The sequence below is a fragment of the Pogona vitticeps genome, chromosome 1 (genome assembly GCF_051106095.1).
Source record: "Pogona vitticeps strain Pit_001003342236 chromosome 1, PviZW2.1, whole genome shotgun sequence".
NCBI lineage: Eukaryota > Metazoa > Chordata > Lepidosauria > Squamata > Agamidae > Pogona > Pogona vitticeps.
Window position 1 is genome coordinate 110,653,066 of NC_135783.1, and position 22,717 is coordinate 110,675,782.

The window sequence follows — 22,717 nt, forward strand, 5'->3', positions numbered from 1 at the left end:
CAATCCCAAACACAATGTTTAGAGAGAGGGTAATAGGAGGAAGAGGAAGAGGCCTTAACAAGAGGAGGGGGGGCTCAGGGAGCAGCAGGGATGTGGTGAGCCAACTCCTCTGTGAGTTCCACTGATTCAATGGATCTACTCTAGTTTCTACTTACTACTGGGTTTCAGCCATTATTTCCTTTAATTTTCCAAGAGGCAGCTGCGTTAGTCTGGCTCAGCATAATATAAGAGGGAGAAAAAGACTTGTGGCACATTTAAGGTGAAGAGTTTCAGTTTGTTTGCTATAAGTAGTGCAGGGATTGAGGCTGCTTGCTCACCTCAAGCTTTTGAAATCTGAGCATACTGGACTTGTGTGTGTGTGTGTGTGTGTACACATTTTTCAAACTAAACAAGCCATTCTGGAAATATGCCTTCCCGGCAGTTGTAATGCCCTACTGGGTGAGAATCACTCGTTTTAGCCATAAAGTTTAAAGTGATCATGTCTGAGACTGAAAGGGGAGAAATCTAAAATGATGCAAGCTGGTTTTACTAACGAATCTGGTTGCATTTTGAACATCATCCAGCAAGGTTTAAAAAAAAACCTTCCAGAGGCAAAAGTACTGCACATGGCCATCTTTAAATCTTGCAATCCCACCTCGTTCTTTTATTTTCATTGTTATTTTACAGGAGGGGGGAATCCTCATGCAACCTCTAGTAGGGTCAGGAAGCAATTTTTTATTTTTTGCTATTTCTGAGTACTAAGTAATTTCTGATGTTGAAAACATACACTCCCAGACTAAAACAGCTGGCGATGGAACACAGCTAAGTTGTCCACCTCCCCTCAGTGGACAGGAGCCCATTTCACCAAAAATACGCATTAAAAAAAGAGGAGTGCAGAGTTGCAATGTGTGTGCATTCTGGCCCCTGGGAGGCCAAATGTGGGCCTGCAATTATATTTTGCTTCACTCTCCATGAAAGCGCACATTAAAGTGTCCTCTGCACCAGATACTGCACAAATATTCACCACCACAAGGAAAAACATGAATAAATGTTTGTATCAGAAGACAGAACTGTTGTTTTATTTGGGCCAATGCATTCTGATGGAAGTGCTATCACTCACATACTCTTTCTGCTAATGATGGTTCTGTTTTGATAAAAACTAGTCCCTTAAAAAAAAGAGTCTTGCTGCAAACACACAGTACTCTCTAATAAATATTTCTCACATTATTTGTTTATGCTGCAAACACACAGTACTCTCACATCATATAGAATTTCCCCACCTTTTGTCACTTTATGCAGACGTTTAAACTCTTTCAATGAAATTCATGGGGGACTGAGCACTGCTTGAATACAGTAGGGCAGCGAGCCCCTGCTCATTTCCCATCACATAAAGGCTATCAATCACAGGGGCTGAAGGGAACATGACATTGGCTGGATTTCCAGCTCTGATCTGAAGGCCCCGATACTTTTGCCAAAATGTGAAATTGGCAACATGCTCACCAAAAATAAAAAAGCATTTTTCCTAAAAAATCGCAATGGGTAGATGTTCCAAGAAATGTATTCTGGTGTTCGAAAAAATCATGGCAGTTTTCAAAAGGAAACATCAGCAGTGCTCATGGAAGCAAAATGACTCACCCAAGAATCAGAAACTGCCCTGGCGCTGGGAGGCCAAGTTGTATGGAATCCTTCAAGAGAAGCAATAGCGAAGCCCAGCTGTCAACTATGTTGGACACCGGGATTCTGTAAGAAATAAGAGAGACCCATGAGTGCACCCGAAATCTTTTCATTGTCACACTTCTTCATACAGAAGAGCAGTGTTAAACCAGTGAGATTACGCTATACTAGTGATGGTGAACCTTTTCGGGCCCGAGTGCCCAAACTGAAAAACCAACCAATCAACCAACCCAGTGGGTGGTGGCGGAAGTGGCAGCGGAAGAGGGAATCCCAGGCACGGAGGTGCCTCAAGACCCCACTCTGGATCCACCACCAGCACCAGCACCTCTGGATCTTGGATCACTGCCTGTCGGGGCACCAGCACCACGGCTGCAGCTGCCTCCTCAGGTTTGGCTGCGGGGGGGGGGGGGAGTAGTGATCCGGCGACTTACGGCTCACATGCCCACAGAGAGGGCTCTTCATGCCAGCTGTGGCACACATGCCATAGGTTCGCCATCACTGCCCTATAGCCTAAAATTCCCAGCTTTTCTTATTCAATGGCTCAACAGGTAAATTGTAGAGATAACATGCAGAACTCTGGAAATGTGACACCAAGATTAGGAGACAAATTCTGCCAGTTTTCAAAGTGGAGGGTATGTAATTTTGTGGAAAATGAAATTAGATTTAAACTCCCTCCCAAATACTTTAAACCCATTTCTGAAAACCACTCAATTTTAATGCACTGTTGCACACTCATGACCTTGTAAATGCAGCTTACCTGATAACACTAAAATAGATTTTAATAATCATAATATCCCAATCTTACCTCTGAATGTATGCAAAAAAGAACTGCAACATGCAGACTTCCAGGGAAAGGTGCTTCTAGAAGGAACATTATAAAAGTATAATATCAAAGAGAGAACAATTAATTTTCCCAGTGTCTAAAGGCGAATGCCTATCCAGAAATCAAAAGATCAATTCAAATTCTGCTGAAATTAAGATGATCACTTAGCAGCAGAATTTCAGGGAGTGATAAAGTCACCTGGCAAAACGGTTTTCTCTCTGTATTCTCTATAGCTTCACTTCTGAAATGAAGCCTGAAATGCTAGTTATAGGTGTCTGTATTACAGATCCAGAGAAGCGAGCTTGTCAAAAGGTTGCCTTTACTCCTAGCATTCAAGATAAAGAGGCAACCGGGAGTTGATATCCATTGACAAGAGGGAGCCTTCACTGAACAATGGAAGTGCTCCTACCTGAGTTTTGATATTTTTAAAATTCAGAGCTGCCATCCACTTTCATTCCAACCACTCAAACGCCAATAAGGTTGTATTCAGACTTTGCTCTCTGGACTACATTTAAGGAATCCAAGCCAACGGATCAACGTAGATACACATAAAGCAGCCTCAGCAGTGTGACTATTTTTTAAAGAAACATCTAATCTACAAATCTCCATTAAGACAGAGTAAGTTTCCCTTACTGGAAAGGGGGGCTATCACGATTTTCTAGCACAAGCCCACCCATCCTTGGGGGTCAAAGAGATTATCTGAAAAAAAAACTCAGGCTTCCTTTGGAACTCACAGCCATGTGGCCGTCTCCATACCTTGTCCTTGGCTATGGCCGGGGGTTGCTTCAAGACCTCTTTCACTGTCTGGATCACGGTCTCAGTTCTCATCACACTGATAGAACGAACCAACTCCACGAGCAGGAGCTGTTCTTCACTGGCCGTGGGAATGACCTGGAGAAGGTACCACACACGTTTGCCCCTTACGCCCAGCAGGGCCAAGGCCACACCACCGCATCCTTTCCCACTTTACTGGGAGTCCCTGTGTTTCTCTTTTTCAGGAACATGAGCTCAGTGGGGCTGCCTTCTCAGTAGCCACAGAAAGGACTATATCCTTAGTACTTAGAAAAGTTTCAAACATGATTTGAGGCCATGGGCACTTAATGACCTGGATTACTTTTATGCATCCAAACGGTCCAATTCTGCTACCGTGTTTGAATTACTGAAGGGATATTCAGAATTACCAAACAAACTGTGAGTCATTATATAATCTCCTTATTTTTTCCCCTAACAACATAATTAAACATATTGCTTTGTTTATATAGAATAAAGCTATATCAGTGCAGACAGAGGAGCAGTGCAAGTCCACAGTGCTATTCTACTTCTCTGATCAGCCTTTGGAGTAGTTTATAGCCATCTCAAAAAACAAACAAACCCCAAAAACACCAACTTAGGTTATTGGTAGAGAGGGGGGTATTCATATACGGATAACCAGCACAGGTGGAGATAGCGAGGCACTCCTGGCAGGACAACAAGCCTCTCTGCCAGGTCCAAGAGTGGCTCAGTGATCACAGTCTCCAGAGCGACAGGACGGCAGTGCAGACCCTGCGGCATTAGTGCATCGGTGAGTGGACTGTCTGGTCCCACGGGGCCGGACCCTCGTTATCTCCACCTCTGCGGGGATATTCGTATACGAATACAAATATCCCCATCTCTAGTTATCAGTCATTCCAATGTGAATTTGTACTTCATCACCCACAAGTATGCATTGTGGAGAGGCTGGGGACATACAATAGGTGGTTAGATACGCTGAACCCCCACAATGACACCAAACTCTATCCAGGTAACACTCTACATGGCCGAGACATCTGCAGTTCCTACTCCATCTTAGCCATTAATCCAGATCAGGTATTCTGAAAAGCTTCCTCAGCTTGTCTGTAGAAAAAAGCTATTTGCAAAAGGCACAGCAGGTCAAGCTCCCAGGGAAAAACAACAAGATTAGAGATCCTAATTATGGACAGTAAGAAGCTAAGTGGACCCTGGAAACTCAGAATATCTCCAAGTGTTCTAAAGCTATGCTGTTTTTTGCCCTTTTTGGTTGTGCAGAACAGGCCGCTGGCATGAAAATACACTCGTCCCAGAACGATAATATGGTTGGTGGTTGCCCCTCTAAATTATTGGTCCAAATATAGCTAAAAGGAAGGCCTTCACCACCACTGGTGGTGAAAAAATGCCTTCTGTGACATTCATTCCAAGGTTAGGCAACCCTGATTTTGTCTTCCTGATGCACTCTCTGCTTCCGCTACACAGAAAGCTCATATTCATGTTCCACAGATGAGGCAGCCTCCAGCTAAAGCAGGAACCATTTCCCTGAGGAGAGGAAGCAACAAAGGCTGCCCATGTCTGGTATACAAGGATGGGAAGGGGAAAAAAAACTTTATAGCCAGCGCCCAACCTTTCTCTTAATTTGCTGGTAGAGATGGAATAGGGTAAAATGACTAGATTCTTATTTTAAAGATTTCTGTTCTGTTATTGTTCTGTCTGGAAATCAATACCAGCAAAGCACCCTGCTGCTTCATGTAACCCAGTCATTCATGTTGATCAACGCAAAAAAGGAATCGCTCACATATCTGATCAGTGATCAGGCTAACATCTGCCTTCCCAGAGGCCAGGTATGTACCTGATTAATCTTCCACCCAAAATGTCAAGCTGCAAACTAATGATTTAAACACATTTAAGAGAAATAAAATGGGAGCCTTTTATGCTAAACTACTTTCAAACAGGAGCATCCTCTAACATACCTTAGTCCTTGAAACATGTATGCTCTGTCTTCTCTCATTCCACACAAATGCAATAGCTGCCATAAAATGAACGCCATGGTTCATTGAAATTGGTCCCAGTAATTCAAGAATCTGTTGCCTCAGGTTCTGAAATTCACAGAAGAACACCCTCGGTCTCAAAACATGTTTCCAGCTCCTTGCATGTTTTACAGACAGCAGAAGAAGATTGAGAACTGTCATGAGGTGACTGAGAAGTTAGAAGTTAAAGCAGCTATGAGTGGAAGTGGAAGCAACGTTTGGGATGCTCAGTCACAACTTGAGGCAAACTTTCCTTCTATACCCTTTTCTTTTGTGCACCTGCAATGCAGAAGTCTCCATAAAGAGGATTGTGTGTAGGCTGTGGGTTGCAATTGACCCACCTCTGACTTGGTTTGATTAGGGAAAATGTTTGTGGAACTTACAGATACAACCATGAAGGTAATGGCAGCACTTACCCCTCTTAATAGTGAACCATTCTATAGTCAAAGAATTCTGAATTTCAAGGTTTTTGCCCCAGTTTCACTAACAATTTCACTTCCTTCAGGATCCTGTTTCTTCTGACAGTGATTTACTCTATAATCTTAAGGCTACATTTCAAGAAATACAACTCAGGCTTACACACACACACAGACACACACACACACACCCTGATATTCTGACCTTTGTTGATCCAAGATTAATTGTGGTAACAGCCGCAGCAGCTGCAGCAGTTGTTTTCTCTGAAGAGTCGGCCTGGTACAAGATGCTCCACAGAAGCGTCACGGATGACATGATCATATGAAGGATCGACAAGATCCCACTGCGAGCTTCCAACATGTGCTTCTGATCTACATTCACCAGAAGCTAGTTTAGATATAGAGGGAGGAGGGAAAATACATTATGCTCCGTGACAGTGACGTATGGGAAAGCCCTTCCCTTAACGCTTTGTCCATCTATCTATACAGGCACATTTCCCCCCCTTTCCCTACTTTGATTTTTCCATTTCTGTTTTTGCTTAGCATTATGTTTGCACTGAGCTAGGTGGTAGCCCTGGTTATCTATAAACCAGAATATGAAACTGTACATGGTCAGAAAATAGTTTCAGAGAACGTACCTACAATGTGAAAAATGGTTTTCATAGGAGAACAGATGGAAGGAAAAGGGTTCAGCAAGTGGCCCTGAATTTTCCTGATCTTGCAATACGGTCAGGTTGCCCCCCCTCCCTTTTATCCTTCTGCCAACAACTGAAGACACACCTTTTTGGGCAGTCTTTTCAGAATCTTGACCGTGTCCCTGAATGCCATTTCTTCGTTAAGACAGTTTTAATGTATTATGTTTTTAATCATTCAATGTATTTTAATCAATTGTATAGTTTTAAAAATGTATACTGTATGTTTAATTTTATTCTTTTTAATACTGTGAGTCCCCTTATCGGGAGAAAGGTGGCCTATAAATAAGACAGATGGATGGATGGATGGATGGATGGATGGATGGATGGATGGATGGATGGATGGATGGATGGATGGATGGATGGATGGATGGATGGATGGATGGATGGATAAATGATCAGGAATCACTACAGTATTTGTATATCAAGGCATACTTTTTCATTATGGGCTCTCTCAGTCAGTATAACAGCCTAATTTGACATCCTTTAAAAAAAAACCCTGTTAAAAATTACAATAAATTGTTTTAATCGGTCACCGCAGGTTGTCTTTCAAGGTTAGCTCTCCCATGGCTACTCACAACATACAAAAGACACATACAGACACAAGCAAGAAATTGAATCCAAGTCTCCGGAGCCCTACTTTCAACACTCGAGCTGGGTCTCTCCCTAGATCATAATATCTACAAGTACAGTATAGTCAATGCAATAGGGAAATAGTTTCTTTTCCCAACAATAGGCACAAATGCACTGGAAAAAAACATGAAGGTTTCATCAAAATGTAGTAAGACGTAGCTACCTGATGATACTGGGCAGATGGGTCAAGTAAGCAGTAGTGAATGATGGTGGTGATGCCTTCCAAAAGAGTAAGCATCATATCTGGTGGCGTAACCGATGCCATCCAAAGGGGCCTAAAATACAATATGGAACTTGTTGCAGTTTTTTTAAGGAACAACCGTTATAAATGCAAAAAAGAGGAAAGACAACATTTGCCAAAGAGAAAAGAGAGACACATGCCTGCTGTCAGAAAATCCTGTTTCATATTTGTATTGCTGAATCAGGTTATCCAGGTTCCTGCAAAGTTGGAGAGTCACGGAAACCACCACCCTTTGGAGCACTTTCCCCATGTAAGGCAGCGACGCGGTGATTAGACCTATCCACTGGGGATGCATTTTACAGGCACAGTGCTGGTGTAACGCTCTTATCACGGCACAGAGAAACATGCCCTGGGAAGTTATTGGTTGAGAATGTAAATACTGAAGGGAAGTCATTGGCTGCTGGGGGTTGATGTGTTCCAGGTCAGCGATGACATACTCAAAGGTTGCCTCGTTCTCCTCAGGTACGGTCATGACTCGGTGCTCCAGGACAATGAGCCGCTGAAGGACTTTCAAGAGCTGAGACTGCAGGGTGCTGCCGTTGTCGAATTCGTCTTCAGAAAAGTTAATAAGGCTGTCTTCAGAGAAACCTTCCTCAATGGCGACTATATTTTTCCCAGCAACCTTCTCACTGTGCCACTTCTGGGCGCTGAAAATGGAAGACAACAGACAGTGCAGGACCACCTTCTGGACTTTGCATTTGGACAGGATGTCTGAAATGAAACTGGGGAAGCCCTTGGTGGAACTTTCTACCACTTTTGCCAGCTCGGCAAACAGAAGAGTCAAGATTTCAATGCTCATCATCTGCATGTTGCGGTTCCCTATCAGGTCTTGGGAGGAAACTTTCACGTGGGTTGGATAGTGGCTCCTCGTGTAGTAGAGACACAAAGAAATCAGAATCTCTATATACATGGAGCTTCGGAAATTATGATTTGAGTCCACTGGGATGTGGCTGTAAAAGTCTTTGCCCATAACCGATATGCGGTGCCTGGCCAAGAGATTCTGAAGAAGGGAGAGCTGGGGTGTGTAGGCATTGTTGACGCTGGTGGTGGAGATGGCGTTCACAAAAGCAGAAGGGTTTGTTTTCAAGATGGCTTTAATTGCAGAAAAAGCATACAGAGTTCTTGAGGAGTCATATACCTGAAGGTATAGCAAAACATGCTGGTACAAGGGATGTATATTAAAATTTGGTGATTTCCGCATTCCCGGAGATCCGGTGTCACTCTCAATTTCTGAGATTTCCCCCTCTCCACAGCTGTACCAGTTTTCCAAGTCAAGGCCATCGCTAAAGAAAACACTGGTTTGTTTCAGTTTCTCACTCTGTGCTTTCTTCTTTTCTTCGTCTTTCCTTTTGGCTATTTTGACTTTGGGCTTGGCTCCTGGCTGCTTACTGGACTCTTTCACGATAGTTTCTTTCTCTGACATTTTCTCAGGAAATTTCCCTTTGAAGCTGAACTGGATGCTGCTGTGACTCCTCTGTCTGGACTTTGCTTCTGTTGAGGCAGAATTTGGGTCACTGAGAGCCTGCTGGCTCACTGAGATGCAAGGGGAGGAATTGTTCCTGGAGATTTCATTAGAAATGCTTTCAAGTCCCGTCTCAGTTGAGACAGACAAGAGCTGAGAACTGTCATTGCTAAGCAAACTGCTCTGGCTGTCTTGAATGTTTGCATCTTCACTTTTAGTCACCTCTTCACAGGGATCCATAGCATTTAATTGAGCTGAGGTATCCTCTGGGTACAGGTAATGTGTAGATGGTTCTGTGTCCTCACCAAGTCCACTAACCACCTTGCATATCAAGTCACTGACCACCTGTTGGACTATTTCATCTGCTGAATCTCCTCTCAAATGCTGAGAACTTTCTGATGCTATCAGGCCTTCCACCTCCACCTCATAGCTAAGGTTATCCCCAACAGATGACTGGGAACAGCCAGAGTCGGAACTCTGCATTATTTCTATCTGATGGTCAGGAAGGTCAAAATCGGAGGTAACCAGAGGAATAGTTTCACTGCTAGTACTTAACAGGGAGATCCTGTCACTCAACGGATTGACTGTAAGACTAAAGTTCTCCATTTCATCCATGACAAGCTGTTTTTCATTGTTTTCTTTAGCTGAAACATCTGGTTCTTGACTTGCTGGCATCTGGGCAAATGCTGAAACAGAACGTATGATTAACAGGGATGAAACTTTTTCTACTTGGACTATCACTGAGGAAGTACTTGCATAAATCAAAAGAACATGCCTTTCCTGAAAAGTCTTTACATTTTTCCCCTTCTGATAGATTAGAGATTAATATGCAGTGAAGCCCTCTCAAGATGAGTCTGCTTACACTGCTTCTTAGTAATTATCTCCAATCCAAATACCTTTGATGCAAACTATACAACTATGGTGAATATAAAAGGATTATCCAACACTGAAATGAAAGAAAATCGTCTAGCCCAAGGAGCTCTGAGGGTGCACTGGAAAGCTTTGGATCAGGGCCGAGAGTTACAACCCAATATACATATTGTTCCCAAAATAAGGGGGAAGTCCTCTGACTGTTCTTAATGGTCTACACCTACAAAACAAAGTCTTGGATCATTAAAACAGTGCCACCAGCCCCTTTGCCAGTGGTGATTTTCCAGAAAGCAATTTATTAAAAAGGTGCAGATGTTGTTCTAGATCCAGGTCCCAATTAAGTTTTCAATGGCACAGAAATTACACTTAGAAACCACACAAGGACAAAAGATAAATTAAATTTATGCTACAATGACCAGTGAGCACAATTTTACTATTTACAGTATCTCCACTAGCGTTAACACCAGTGGCATAAATCTCAGCAGCGAATTGCTGCATGTTGCTATTGTGCAAAAATGCCTAAGCTAACTACTTTACTTACAGCAATTTGCTGATGAGATTTACACCAGCCCAAGAACACAATAGGAATTTGACTGTTATACGATAATTGTGTTTATTGTGTGTCATCAAGACAGAATCAACTTGTATCAATTCTAATAGTGTTTTCAAGGTAAGTGTGTTGAGGAATGGCTTTACCATTTCCATGCTCCAGGTACAACATCCACACCCCATATGGAAATATATTATATTATTGCAAAGGCATTAATTAAAGCCTTTTCCAGGCCTGCCTATCCCAACTTATCTCAGGACAAAACCTCCTCCTTGGAGGAGCCTTGGCTCCTTTTCAGGAGAAAAGTGGGATATAAATATTTTAAATACAGAAAGAATGTCCTACCCACCCCTGCCCCTTCACACTGGCACAGCTAGCTAGAGTGCTTGATCAAACCATGTCTGAGGACATTAAATCACATCTGGATTTATTCATGTCTGGAGCTACACAGAGGCAAAGCTCTTCATGAGCAAGAACTGTGCTTAGGCTACTTCACTCCAGATGCTTCTGTCATACCTGAAAACACTAAGGATGGGGCAATCCCGTATGTGTGCTCCTGGAGCTGAGCTTCACAGCCTAGCCCCATTCTCCTCTCACAAACAAAGTAGATTAGATTATGCCTGGCTGACAAGTACAGGCTGTTTTGCTGTTTGCCACAGTTGCAAACTCCAGCTGGTTTTATGTCTTTAACTTGGTGCTGGTGCTGGCAAGTGTGTTATTTAGGCAAATTAAATGGAACTCAAAACTGTGCATTTGGGAGATGGATTAACAAAAGAAATCACAACCTAGAGCAGCCCTTAAAAAGAGGGTTTAAGTAGACGGGTGGATTAAGTTCTTAATATATGACACTAATATACACAATACTTACAACCGTCACAGTTAAAATTCTGCACAAAAAGCTTTTCATTTCCTTCTTCGGGATAACAGGGGGATTTATTCCAATAGCACTCGGCTTGCACCCTTTGGACAGAAATGCGCTGAGTCTTTGGATGGAGAAGCAGCAGAAGCAAAGGTTCGAGGACTCTTGCAATGTCATGACGCTGGAGAACCTGATTTAGCCAGGCCTGACCAACAGACCAGGTACAACCATCTAAACTGTTAAGACTATCCAGCATAATAAATAAGGACCTAAGGAAGAAAGATCCAAATTAAAATGTATCTGATTATTACACCAGCCCTGTAGAAATGACAAGTGTTAGCACTGGTCAAAAACTTTGGCTTGAGAGTTCAGGCCCTCTCAGGAGAGACTGTTTAGAGCAGTGATTGCCAAACTTGGGTCCCCAGATACTCTTGGACTAAAACTCCCAGAAGCCTTCACCACTAGCCATGCTGGCCAGGATTTCTGGGAGTTGCAGTCCAAGAACATCTGGGAACCCAAAGTAGGCAAACCACTGGTTTAGAGGAAAGCTCACACCAGCAAACATCAGGTCAAAAGTCTGGCCAGCTATTTCATTTACTGCAAAATGAGAAGTCTCTGCTAAGGTCCTCACGATGATGCAGGTGCCCTGAGTTTTATCACTTCCTGACTCCTAAGTCAGAAGCTGAAAGCGGCATCTCTTGGGCCATGTTTCTCAGGGATTCTAACAAATATGTGTGGGGCCCAGACAAATCTTGTAGATTCCAAGTTTTCCATTCTGGATTTGAACCATTAGTCAAAAGCACAAGACTACTAATTTACAAAGCCATCAAAAGCAAATTTTAAAAAAATTTAGACTCTTAGACTCTTCCACTGTTCCCTGCACTTACTTATTTCCATCTATCCTTGCATGCTACTTAAGGAAAGCTGGGGTAAAACACAGCAGGGTTCTCAACATTACAATGTCTAAGCACTGTTTCTACTGTTAAAATGAAAGTTTGAACATTCCGAATACTTTTGCAATGAAGCTAACCATGAATCTAACCAACCTGTCAAAGGAACGCCCATAGGATGAGGACTTGTTAATATGGAGGTCTCTGGTAAGATGCCAGAGGACTGCAAATTTTGAATGTGCTTCCATCCTAATTTTCTGCAGAATAAAAATGATAGATTAGCTCATACTTAACATTATCATTTTTTTTCCTGGAAAAAAGAGTTTTAAAAAATTAATAGTGATCACAGTCATAATCATAATCTAAATCAGAGCAAAAGTAAGCAAACAGAAAAATCAAATAAAGAAATCATTTAAGTCATTAGATTTTGATTCTGTTCTACCTTTTTAAAAAAATTTATCACAAGTCTAGATTCTGACAGCAACATATCTGATCATTTATAACTGTTGCCTCAGCTATTACCCTTGACAGCTGTTAGCCATAAAAAACATCTACAGACAAACAATTAGGTAGCATCAACATTGTGATGGCATGCAGTTATTACACAAAATAATTTGGCAAGCTCCTTTTATGAGATACATTTCTACAGAGTTGTAATTGAGACATGGCATATGGTTCCCCAAGCACAGAGTAAAAGCAACTTACATTACTAAGGCAGTTTATATTACTATTATGTGATGAAACTAATAAAAACAAAGCATGTGACTTGACAGCACATAATGACAGCAAAGAAAGAAAAAAATATTTTATTATGTTAATTATTTTAACTCTCTTGCCTTGGAAAGGTACATGAATTTTATTGTGAATTCATACAGTGCAGATGTTTTTCTGAAATCTAGTATCTGCAACACAGGCCAGAATGCTACGGGTATAGCACCACTAACAGAAATTTCAGATTCCATTTGCTGCAAGTTAAGAAGGCAGAATAGCCGAAAAGAACTGATGGTAGTAGTAGTGATCGGTGAATGTGAATTTTTGAAGTACAGGCAATGGGCAGCAACACTAGTGGAATGTAACACTGCCAGAAGATGTTTCATAAACAATGACAGTGACACTCAGGCTAATTTTGTCAGTACTGCACAGAAGAAGGCAAGAGGAAAATACTTCTGAATAACTTTAAAACTTGCTCATGGGACAATCCAAAATGAAAAAAAGAGATAATGCTGGAAGATGAGAACCCCAGGCCAAAAAAACACTCTATCAGCTCCTGAGGTAGAGCTGAAGAGAAAAACATATAGCATTGCTCCTAATGAAGCAACCAGATTAGAGCTGAAAGGTCATCCAGTTGTTTATGTGCACAGATGCAAAAGAGAGGTTCAAAGTTTCGTGATGCATATAATTACAGTGGGGTCTTGACTTGAGAACTTAATCCGTATTGGAAGGCGGTTCTCAAGTCAAAAAGTCTGTAAGTCAAGTCTCCATTGACCTACAGTGCATTGAAAACCGATTAATCCCGTAACAGGCCGTTTTTGTTCCATTTTGTTTTTTTTTTCTGGTCTGTAAGTCAAATCTCAGTCTGCAAGTCAAACCTAAATTTTGCAGCCAGAGAAGTCTGTAACTCAAAAAGTCTGTAAGTCAAGCCGTCTGTAAGTCAAGGGTCCACTGTATGCATACAATTAGAACACCAAATATGAGAAGTATTAATCAAAACTGTGAAACAAGAAATGAAAATTTAAACAAAGGTTTGGGCAATGGGAAGTGGTATGGAACACGGCAATAGGGTTTTCAATCAGACCATTAAAGTATTTTACTCTGAAAATGACAAACTCAAAAGAAATGGTGATGCAAGATGTGGTAGAAGCAGTTAGGGGCTATAATGCGAAGTTTGTCTCAATAACAACAATCAAACTCAAGAAAATAAGGATCGTTCAAGTCCATGCTCCAGAAGAAAAATAATTTGAAGGTTTTAGGCACATAGAAATGGGATCTGCTGATACTGGATTACTAGAGTGGTCGTTCGACTAGATAGGCGGGGTATGTATAAATAAATAAATAAATAAATAAATAAATAAATAAATAAATAAATAAATAAATAAATAAATAAATAAATAAATAAATAAATAAATAAATAAATAAATAAATGGGACTGGAAAGCAGGAGCTAAAGCAGAACCAAACACTGTCACAGATTTTGGCCTAGGAGTCAGAAACGAGACAGGAGAGCAACACATGGAATTCTGTGAAGCCCACAATTTGCTTATTAAAAATATATGCTTCAGGCAACCAAAGAAATGATTGTTGGTTTGGGCTAAACTTTTTTTTTGGGGGGGGGTGAGTTCTTTTCTAAGTAAGAGCATTCAGGATTGCAGCCCGAGATGCTGTTCATGGAAATGAACCATTTTGCTCAAATTGCAGATACATTATTTTATATGAACAATGAGTTTGTGATGCACAAAATATATCAGGTTTTATAAATAGCACACAGAAGCATAATCACATCTTATTTGGACTGCAGAAGAAAAAGCAAGAGAGAGAAGGACCAGAGCAGTGCTTGTTATCTATTCATTTAGTGCCATTTGAGAGGCTAAGCTAACGAGGGCAGCAGAAATCGCCAGCTTGGTTGCAAAGCACTGCACCGGAAAGAAAGTAAAAATGGAGAAAGCTGTTACAAAGGGACCCCTGTTTGTTGTCCTTTCTAATTAAGGCACTACTGTGAGCATGCTGCCCGCATTAAAAAAAAATCTCACTGCTCACCACCATCTCCACCATGATTGCTCCTACAGCTTGCATTTTTACCTGCAAAATCTGCAATGGCAATATATGACCCTAAAATGCTTGCCGTTACCCTGGCCCACTTCCTAATATTACTATACACCAAAGAGCAAAAGGAGTATGATGAAGAATTTACCTTGTCTCTGTGGGTCAACTGCTGACTGATAACATCCTCGCAAATGCTAGATGATGGAACGAGATTGTGCAACTGGAAAAAAAGCTCCACGCTCTTCTGGTGATGCTGAGGTGTGCCATCACCCAACTGGTCCCACAGAGTTAAGGCCACATGCTTTGGAAAGGAATATAAGATAATCATGCACATACAGCCCATGGTTGTATTTTCTGAAAGAATCTGCCTTATCTGAGTGACCAGCTAGACACTAGAACTTGGGCTCAGAGGGATGGAAAAGTTGGAAAATATTTAGGCTGGGAACCAGGGATACTCAACCATGTTGCTGCAAAGCAGAAAGGCAATCCTCTTCTGTCATACGACTCTTAATTCCACACAACCACAACCTACAGCATTTCACAGGTCTTTGAGCTCTCCAGAGTAGTGGGGATATATAAGCCCCAAAAGGAAAATACAGGAAAAGTATAACAAGTTTAATTTTGGGGCAAACTAACTGAAAATACCAGTATTTTCCCTGCAGAAATGTACACTGAGTTTCTAGCTGAAATGTCATAGGAATATATTGTTGGTTTTAGGTAGTCATTCCTTTACACTGGAAATTTTTGATAAAGCCGTACATAACAACCAAGATATCCTAACAAGGATATATCTGATAATGAACCATTAAAACAAAACCACATCACAGATGACAGGGAGAACAGTCATTATTTTGAAGGAACAAGCAGTTCAAATAGATGGGTGTTAATGTGATCTCTGTATGGTTGAAATCCAATGTTGCAGGAAGAGATATCTATATAATGCCGCCTTTGGGCCCTGCAGCCATCTATAAACTTCCCTATATGTGTGCCAAATAATCATCCAGTCCCTTTGGAGCGGTTGTGGAGGGTATGTGAAAGTCTGCCAGGGCAAGGGGGTGGGAGCAGGAATTGCCCCTTCCCTCTTCCACTGACAAATCATTCTGTCAGTGGGAGGGATGTATTTTCATGTTCGTTTTAATAATTAACTAAATATTATATGTTAGGAAAAAAGGAGATCCTGAAACAGTTTCTGGAATCCAGTAGTTTTTTAAACATTAAATATTTTGAATGATTTTTTAAAAATTAAATATTTATTCCCCCCCACAATTAAATATTTGAACATTTTTTTTCTAATTTAAATGTTTGAAGTCCCTGTTACCTTTCGAATCTGCCTTCTATGGTTTCTCCAGGGAAATCAAATAACTTGGAATGAAGACAGAACTTAGAATGTAGACGTTGAAAACACAGTCCTCTAAAAGCTGTGCATCTTTATGACTACAGAAGCAATGCGAAACTACCTTGAAAAAATCAGTCTTTTCAGCCATGTATCGGAGGTTGCCTTGATTCAGAGGAGGTCTGATGACTACAGCCACTCTTCCCTGGTTTGGACTAAGAGGTTGTGCTGCTTCCACACTATTAGGATTCTCTCCGGTGACAACTGCAACTGACTGAGTCAATCCAACTAAGTCCATTATTAAAGAAATAGTGACACCTTGAATGCTAAAATCATTTGCATGTCTGCAAGCACTCATAAGAGTCTGGAGCCATAAAGGGGGCTGCTCTTGCTCATAATCTGAAACAGGGAGAAAACACAATCACATTAAAAAAACAAACAAACACAGTTTTTATAACTGAAAGTTATTACTCTACCCGTTCTTGCTTATGTGCTACACTGAGAGATTAAGCCATAAAAGAAACAGTTTACTTTCCTTCAGATTTTCTTTTGGGGGGGGGGTGGAATTGAAATAGAGGCAGTACTTATGGTCGTATTAAAGCCAAGCATTTTATTGCTTTAGCAACATAAAACATTTTGTTGCCCGGAAATCTACAATCAAGGACCCCCTGCATGCCGCTCTCCTCAAGAAAGTAGGATCCACTGAATGCTGAAATGCACCCTACATTTGTCTGTTGTTTACATCCACAGTATTCACTGAAATTATTATTCTTTAATTCTGTCTTATATTGAAATTGGGATGAACAAAGTGCAGCTTGCAGGTCACTTACCACCCAAGCCTTTTTTTTGCATCCCCCAGACCTCCCAGAAATATTATTTTAAAAAAACAGCTGAAAATTGGCAGTGTAGATTCCCAGACACTTTCCCAGCTTTGCAGTAGTAATTTTGAGTTCAACTGATCTTACTTTAACTTATTTAGTAATTTGAAATAGTTTACTGTTTTGCTTGTTACTTAAAATTGCATTTCTGTGCTTTAATTGTCTTATTTATATAAGGAAGTCTTTAATAGCTGTATTTACTTCCTGAAATATGACTTCCTTCCATGTTCCAGATTTACTGGAGAAAGTTCCTTATTTCTCAGTGGTTGGGAACTGTTTGGGCATCTGAGAACCACAGAGTTACTGGAGAACTTGATGCCATGAAATGACTAGAATACCACCCAACAGAACCTTAATAACTCAAGATAAGGGTTTATTAGCCACAGAGAGTGACTGAGTTTCAGCAATTATTATGTGAAGCATGAGAACCTAAAAATACCCTAAGAACACTAGCATACTTTTGATGCAAGTTGTTCTCATACTGAACTCTTGACATATATTAATGTGCTAAACGCATATCTATCAGAATGCGTTTTAAGCAAGTCCCCAAATTAAGACCAGCATGCCCCCCTCTCTCTCTCACACACACACACAGACACAAACACACACACCTTTTAACTAGGAAGCAGTTTCATTTACAGAACGGGTCTTAAAGACAACTTAGCAGGGAGAGAATGAAAACGTAACAGATCGCTCACCAGTATCTATCTTCTCGGAATGTATTTCTGAGGTGTGGTTTCCCTCTGCAATGTAAACTGGAAAACTGGAACATTCAAGGAAGAGCTGACACGCAGCAATAAAGGAAGAAAGGTATTCTTTTGGCGATGTCTTCTTAGTTATTCTCTTGCTTTTAGCTCCGTCTCCTTGAGACTCTCTTGCACATTGGACAGCGTCTCCTTTCCCTTTATGGAGTTCCTCCTGAGGCTCTGCTGCTGCCGGCCGAGAAGCTGAATGGGTGGGAATGATGTATAGGTTGATAAATCTGGTTAAAAACTGCTGGACATACTCCAAACAGCACTGCATTGCAGTCTTTTGAATGGTGACCGTCTTCCCACTTCGAGAGCCTGTCCCCTGGGTCGTCTTGGGAGAAGGCTGCACAAGGGTTTCTTCTGAACCCACTGTGGAGGCCGTCTCGGTCTCCGAGGAGGCGCTGCCAAGGATGGGGATGCCGATGGCTCCTGGACCTCCGCTCAACATCCGGTCAATGTCATCCATGGTATCTGCTTGGTACTGGACAAACTCCGTAAAGCCACTTTCAGAGGACCGACTGCTGGGAGGATTTTCACCATCTTCAAACACATCGCCGGGATTTTCTATAGAAACCAGTGGCATCTAATTGAGACAGAGGAAGGAAGCCACAGGCATGGAAAAGAACAGAGTGTGAGGCACAGAATTTTGTACATTCAATGATGTTGTTCTGCTTTTACTAGCTACATATTTGACCACAATTTGCTTGAACATTGCTTACCATGCTTGCTTAAAAGTTTAAAACTTATGATCATTAAAAACAAAACACCTCTTTCTTTGAAGGGATATTTTTGAAACCACCTGGGTTGCATAAAACACTGTGGCAGAATTTCTCCAAATTATTAAATTCTCGGTGGATCCAAACCTACTGAAATCAAGGAGATGCAAGTCAACAAAGGCTAATTCAAATTCCTACCATTAGGAATGTCTAAATCCCAATCAGATTTGGTGAGTTTGAGAAGTATGCCTGATTCCACCTGTGATGTCACTCCAGAAATGTTACAGTTTCATTTAATGGATTTGGGTGTCACAATATACCGTATTAACTTTAAAATCAAGCATGTCTGGTAGGGGGAAAAACATGTCCAATAAATATGAGTCTCCCCAACTCCATTCACAACCAGTTCTTATCTATCTATCTGTCTGTCTGTCTGTCTGTCTATCTATCTGATTAATATGCCGCCCATCTAGAACAGGTCTACTCTGGGAGGTTTACATATAATATTAAAAAAAACAAGGTAAAATCCAGATTAATCAAAGATGGGAAAGGAAAAAAAGAAAGAGGGGAAAAAGAAGAGGAAGAAGAAAAAGGAGAGAAAAGAAAAAGAAGAAAAGGGGAGATAGGCTAGGTAATGGCTGTAGGGAAGGCCTGCCTGTATAGCCATGTCTTCTAGTCTTGAAGGCCCTCAGCGAGGGAGCCAGGCAGATCTCAGCAGGTAATTTGTTCCAAAGCTGAGGGGCCACTGCCGAGAAGGCCCAATTTCTGTTTTTTTCCCACCAAGCCTCTCTTGGCGTTAAGCCCCTCAGACGCCCAGCCTGACTGGAGCGGGTGATACAGGTAGAACAGGGTGGAAGAAGGCGCTCTGTCGGGTATCAAGGTCCTAAACCATTAAGGGTTAACCATATGTAATGGTTAATACCTTGAAATCATTGAGGAAGTGAATAGGTACCGTATATGCCGGCATACAAGACGACTTTTGGGGCCCAAAAACATGCCTCCAAGTGGGGGGGGGTCATCTTGTATGCCGGGTGCACTTCATTTGGGCCAGGAAGGAGTGCCGCCGCCGCTGAGTGAGTGACGCGGGGCCGCACTGGCCGGGGAGGAAGGCAGGGAGGCAGGCAGGCAGTCGGTCTGAATGGAGGGAGGGAAGCACAGCCTGCCATGCCTGAGCGGCCAGAGCCCACCGCCGGGCTGCCCGGCGCGCACGCTCACCCACTACCCACCCGTTTCCCTTTTCCTCCTCCTCCTGCTCAGCCTCTTTCCCTCTCGCTGCTGAGCCAGCACGCTTGCTCGCCCGCCACCCCCACTTCCCCTCTTCCTCCTCCTCCTCCTCCTGCTGCCGCCCCCCAGCCTCTTCCTCACCCTCCTCCCCGCTGGCCATGGATTTCCGGCGCCGCATTTTGGGGGGGTCGTCTTATATGGCCAGTCGCCTTGTATGGCAGCATATACGGTAGCCAGTGTAAGGCGGTCAGGGTGAGGGAAATATGGTGAAATATTTTCACCCCCGTTAATAACCTGGCCGCCGTGTTCTGGACCATCTGAAGCTTCCGCATCAGTCTCAAAGGAAGCCCCATGCACAGAGCATTACAGCAGTCTATTCTTGAGACTACGAGCACATGGAACAGCATGGTGAGTGCCCTGTATCTAGATAGGGATGGAGCTGGGCGATTCACCGAAGATGTAAGTGGGCAGACCAAACCACGGACGCTACCTGGGTCTCCACGGTAAGTGGCGGGTCAAGATGGACCCCCAGACTGTGAACCAAATTCTTTGTGGTGAGAATCACCCCCCGCAAAAGAGAGGGAGTTCCCCAAACCACTAACATTGGGGGCCCCCACCCGCAGAACCTCCGTCTTCTCCAGGTTCAACCTTAGTCCATTCGACTGAAATCATTACGAAACGGCATCCAGGCAGCACCCAAGGAATGGAATGGCATCCACTGCATATGGAAAAAAGGAGATGTAGAGCTGGGTGTCATCAGCATATTGGTGACACAAAGCTCCACATCCCCGGATGCCCCCCCAACAGCCTCATATAGATGTTAAACAGCTTTGGGGAGATGATCGAATCCTGCGGAACCCCACAACAGAGGGACCACAGGGCCGATACATTCTCCCCAAGCTGCACTCTCTGTGGATGGCCTTCCAAGAAGGACTGGAGCCAACTGAGAGCAAGGCCACCAATCTCTAACTCAGAGAGCCTCCTCAGGAGGATACTGTGGTCAATGGTATCAAAGGTGGCTGAGATATCAAGGAGGATGAGCAACTTTGCCCCGTCAGCCTCCCTAAGTAGGTCTTCCAACAGAGCGACCAATGCTGTTTCCTTGCCATGGCATGGTCTGAAGCCCGGCTGAAACAGATCCAGGGCATCGGTTTCATCCAAGGGGGCCTGAAGCTGGTCAGCCACCACCCTCTCAACTACCTTGCTGAGAAAAGAAACATTGGCAAGGGGCCTATAATTGCCAATGTTGTCTGCTAATGGCCCTAATAAACATTTCCTTAAGAGCAAGAGGAACCTTGCCTTCAAGAAGAGACCCATTTGTTATTTCAGTGGCCCATTCAGTTTATCACCAGCCTGACAGCTTTGATTACCCAGACTGGGCAAGGGTCAAGGGAGGAGGTGGTGGTTCGGCAGTGATCAAGGACCTTGTCCACCTCTGTGGATGTCACAGGTTAAACTGAGTAATTCTCAACGGACAAGGCGCTGCGCTCGACGTCTCAGCTTGATCCACTGTTTTCAAATAGGATGCAAGATCCCGGCGGACAGCCTCCACTTTTGATTTCTAAAATGCTGCAAATTGGTCACAAGAAATGCTAGATGGAGGCCAATCATTGTGGCCAATTCCGGAGAGATGGTGTACTGTATGGAAAAGTTTCGCCTGCTGATTGGATGCTTTGCTTATCCAGACAGCAAAGTAGGCTTTTCTGGCAGCCTCTACCTTAGCAAGATAGAGGTTAGACGCGACCTTGGCAGCTTTTAAGTTATTTTCCGTCGTGTTCCACCTCCAAACACTCTCTAGCCTTCTCCTATTCCTCTTCATAGCCTTCAGCTGCTGGTTAAACCAAGGTGCTTTTTGGGCTCTGCAGCAGAGAGGGCATTTAGATTGTGTCTATAGCCCTGGCGGTGCCATATCAGACATCCATCAGGGCCTCGACAGGAGCACCAGCCAGGTGAGTCAGAATCCCACACATGGCATCCTGGAATCTAATAGGATCCAGTAGTCTGTGAGGGTGGACCATGAAAATAGGTCTCTGTTCCCCACGGGGAGGGAGGACCATTGTGAGATTGCACTTTATTAGGTGATGGTCCGACCACGACAAGGGGACCAAACGAACGTCAGTCACCATCGTGCAACACTCTCTCTGCTCAGTGGAGAAAACCAGGTCCAAAGTGTGGCCACCCACGTGTGTGGGGCTGTTAACGTGCTGGGACATGTCTAAGGAAGTCATGGTTTCCAAGAACTCAAGAGCCAGACCAGTAACCTCTGCCTCCGCATGGATGTTGAAATCGCCCAAGACAATCACTCTCGGGGATCCCAATAGAGCCGCAGAGATGAAGTTGGTTAGCTCCTGTAGGGAGGTGGCTGGATCGAGGGAGCATGGTATACCAGCAAGATCCTAATACCATCCCTGGTCCAATCGACACATGGAGGGCCTCTAGGCCTTCCTGAACATCATGGAATCCTGACACCAAACAGGCAGGACTACAAGCTAAAGAAAGTGTCCACCAGGTAATACTATTCATTTGGCTTTAATTTGGCTTACACAGACTGTTCCTTGTGGTTTAACTAAATTCTCAATCCCAAATCTGTTAGAGGCAGGTCATGCTCCTGGGCATTCTTACCTCCCCCAGCCAAAAAGAAATTCTTTGATTTTCAAAAAGGCAGAGAAGGGGAACTGGGGGTGAGGGCAGATTGCCATTCTGTCCTCTGTTTTAAGAGATGTACCATAAATCCCAAACTGCTAGCTGGGAAGGAGCATGAAAACAACTTGCACACTGCACTAGCACCATCTAAGAAGCGAACCTGGCTTCAACATCATCTGCCATGTGGATTTGCGACATTCATAACAGCATATAAGTTGGAACTACCCACAAGTACTTGATGCACTGACTTGAAGATAATGTTTTATCATCGAAAGCTCACTGTCTGTTTTGTTTTCTGCTTTTTTTGTTTTACATTCTTAATGGCCTATTAAAGGTATCACCTGCTCCTGTATTTGCAGTGTTTTGGTGTGATTCCTTCTGCATACATTTTTCAAAACACTTGTGTTCTGTGCTCTCTGGTCTAGCCCCTGCCACCGGTTTTTTGTTTCCAAGCCCTAGGAACACAAACAGTAGCCCAGTCACAGAGGTCAGGCTGCAGTTTCTTGCCACAGCACAATACCCTCGCTTTCC

General features: G+C 42.9%; 1 protein-coding gene across 6 annotated transcripts in view; it reads right to left on the reverse strand.

Annotated features, from left to right (window-relative positions):
• The window catches only part of DOP1A (DOP1 leucine zipper like protein A), an 84,152-nt gene that overhangs the window by 25,587 nt on the left and 35,848 nt on the right, over positions 1-22,717 (reverse strand). For all 6 annotated transcript variants that reach the window (XM_072999171.2, XM_072999172.2, XM_072999163.2 and 3 more), the window contains 12 exons: positions 17,553-18,186; positions 16,101-16,375; positions 14,792-14,944; positions 12,041-12,141; positions 11,004-11,263; positions 7,394-9,401; positions 7,176-7,287; positions 5,893-6,075; positions 5,215-5,340; positions 3,233-3,367; positions 2,459-2,514; positions 1,615-1,719 (listed from right to left, as the gene is read on the reverse strand). In XM_072999171.2, coding sequence (XP_072855272.2) covers positions 1,615-1,719; positions 2,459-2,514; positions 3,233-3,367; positions 5,215-5,340; positions 5,893-6,075; positions 7,176-7,287; positions 7,394-9,401; positions 11,004-11,263; positions 12,041-12,141; positions 14,792-14,944; positions 16,101-16,375; positions 17,553-18,186 — 4,148 coding nt within the window. The remainder of the gene's footprint in view (positions 1-1,614; positions 1,720-2,458; positions 2,515-3,232; positions 3,368-5,214; positions 5,341-5,892; positions 6,076-7,175; positions 7,288-7,393; positions 9,402-11,003; positions 11,264-12,040; positions 12,142-14,791; positions 14,945-16,100; positions 16,376-17,552; positions 18,187-22,717) is intronic.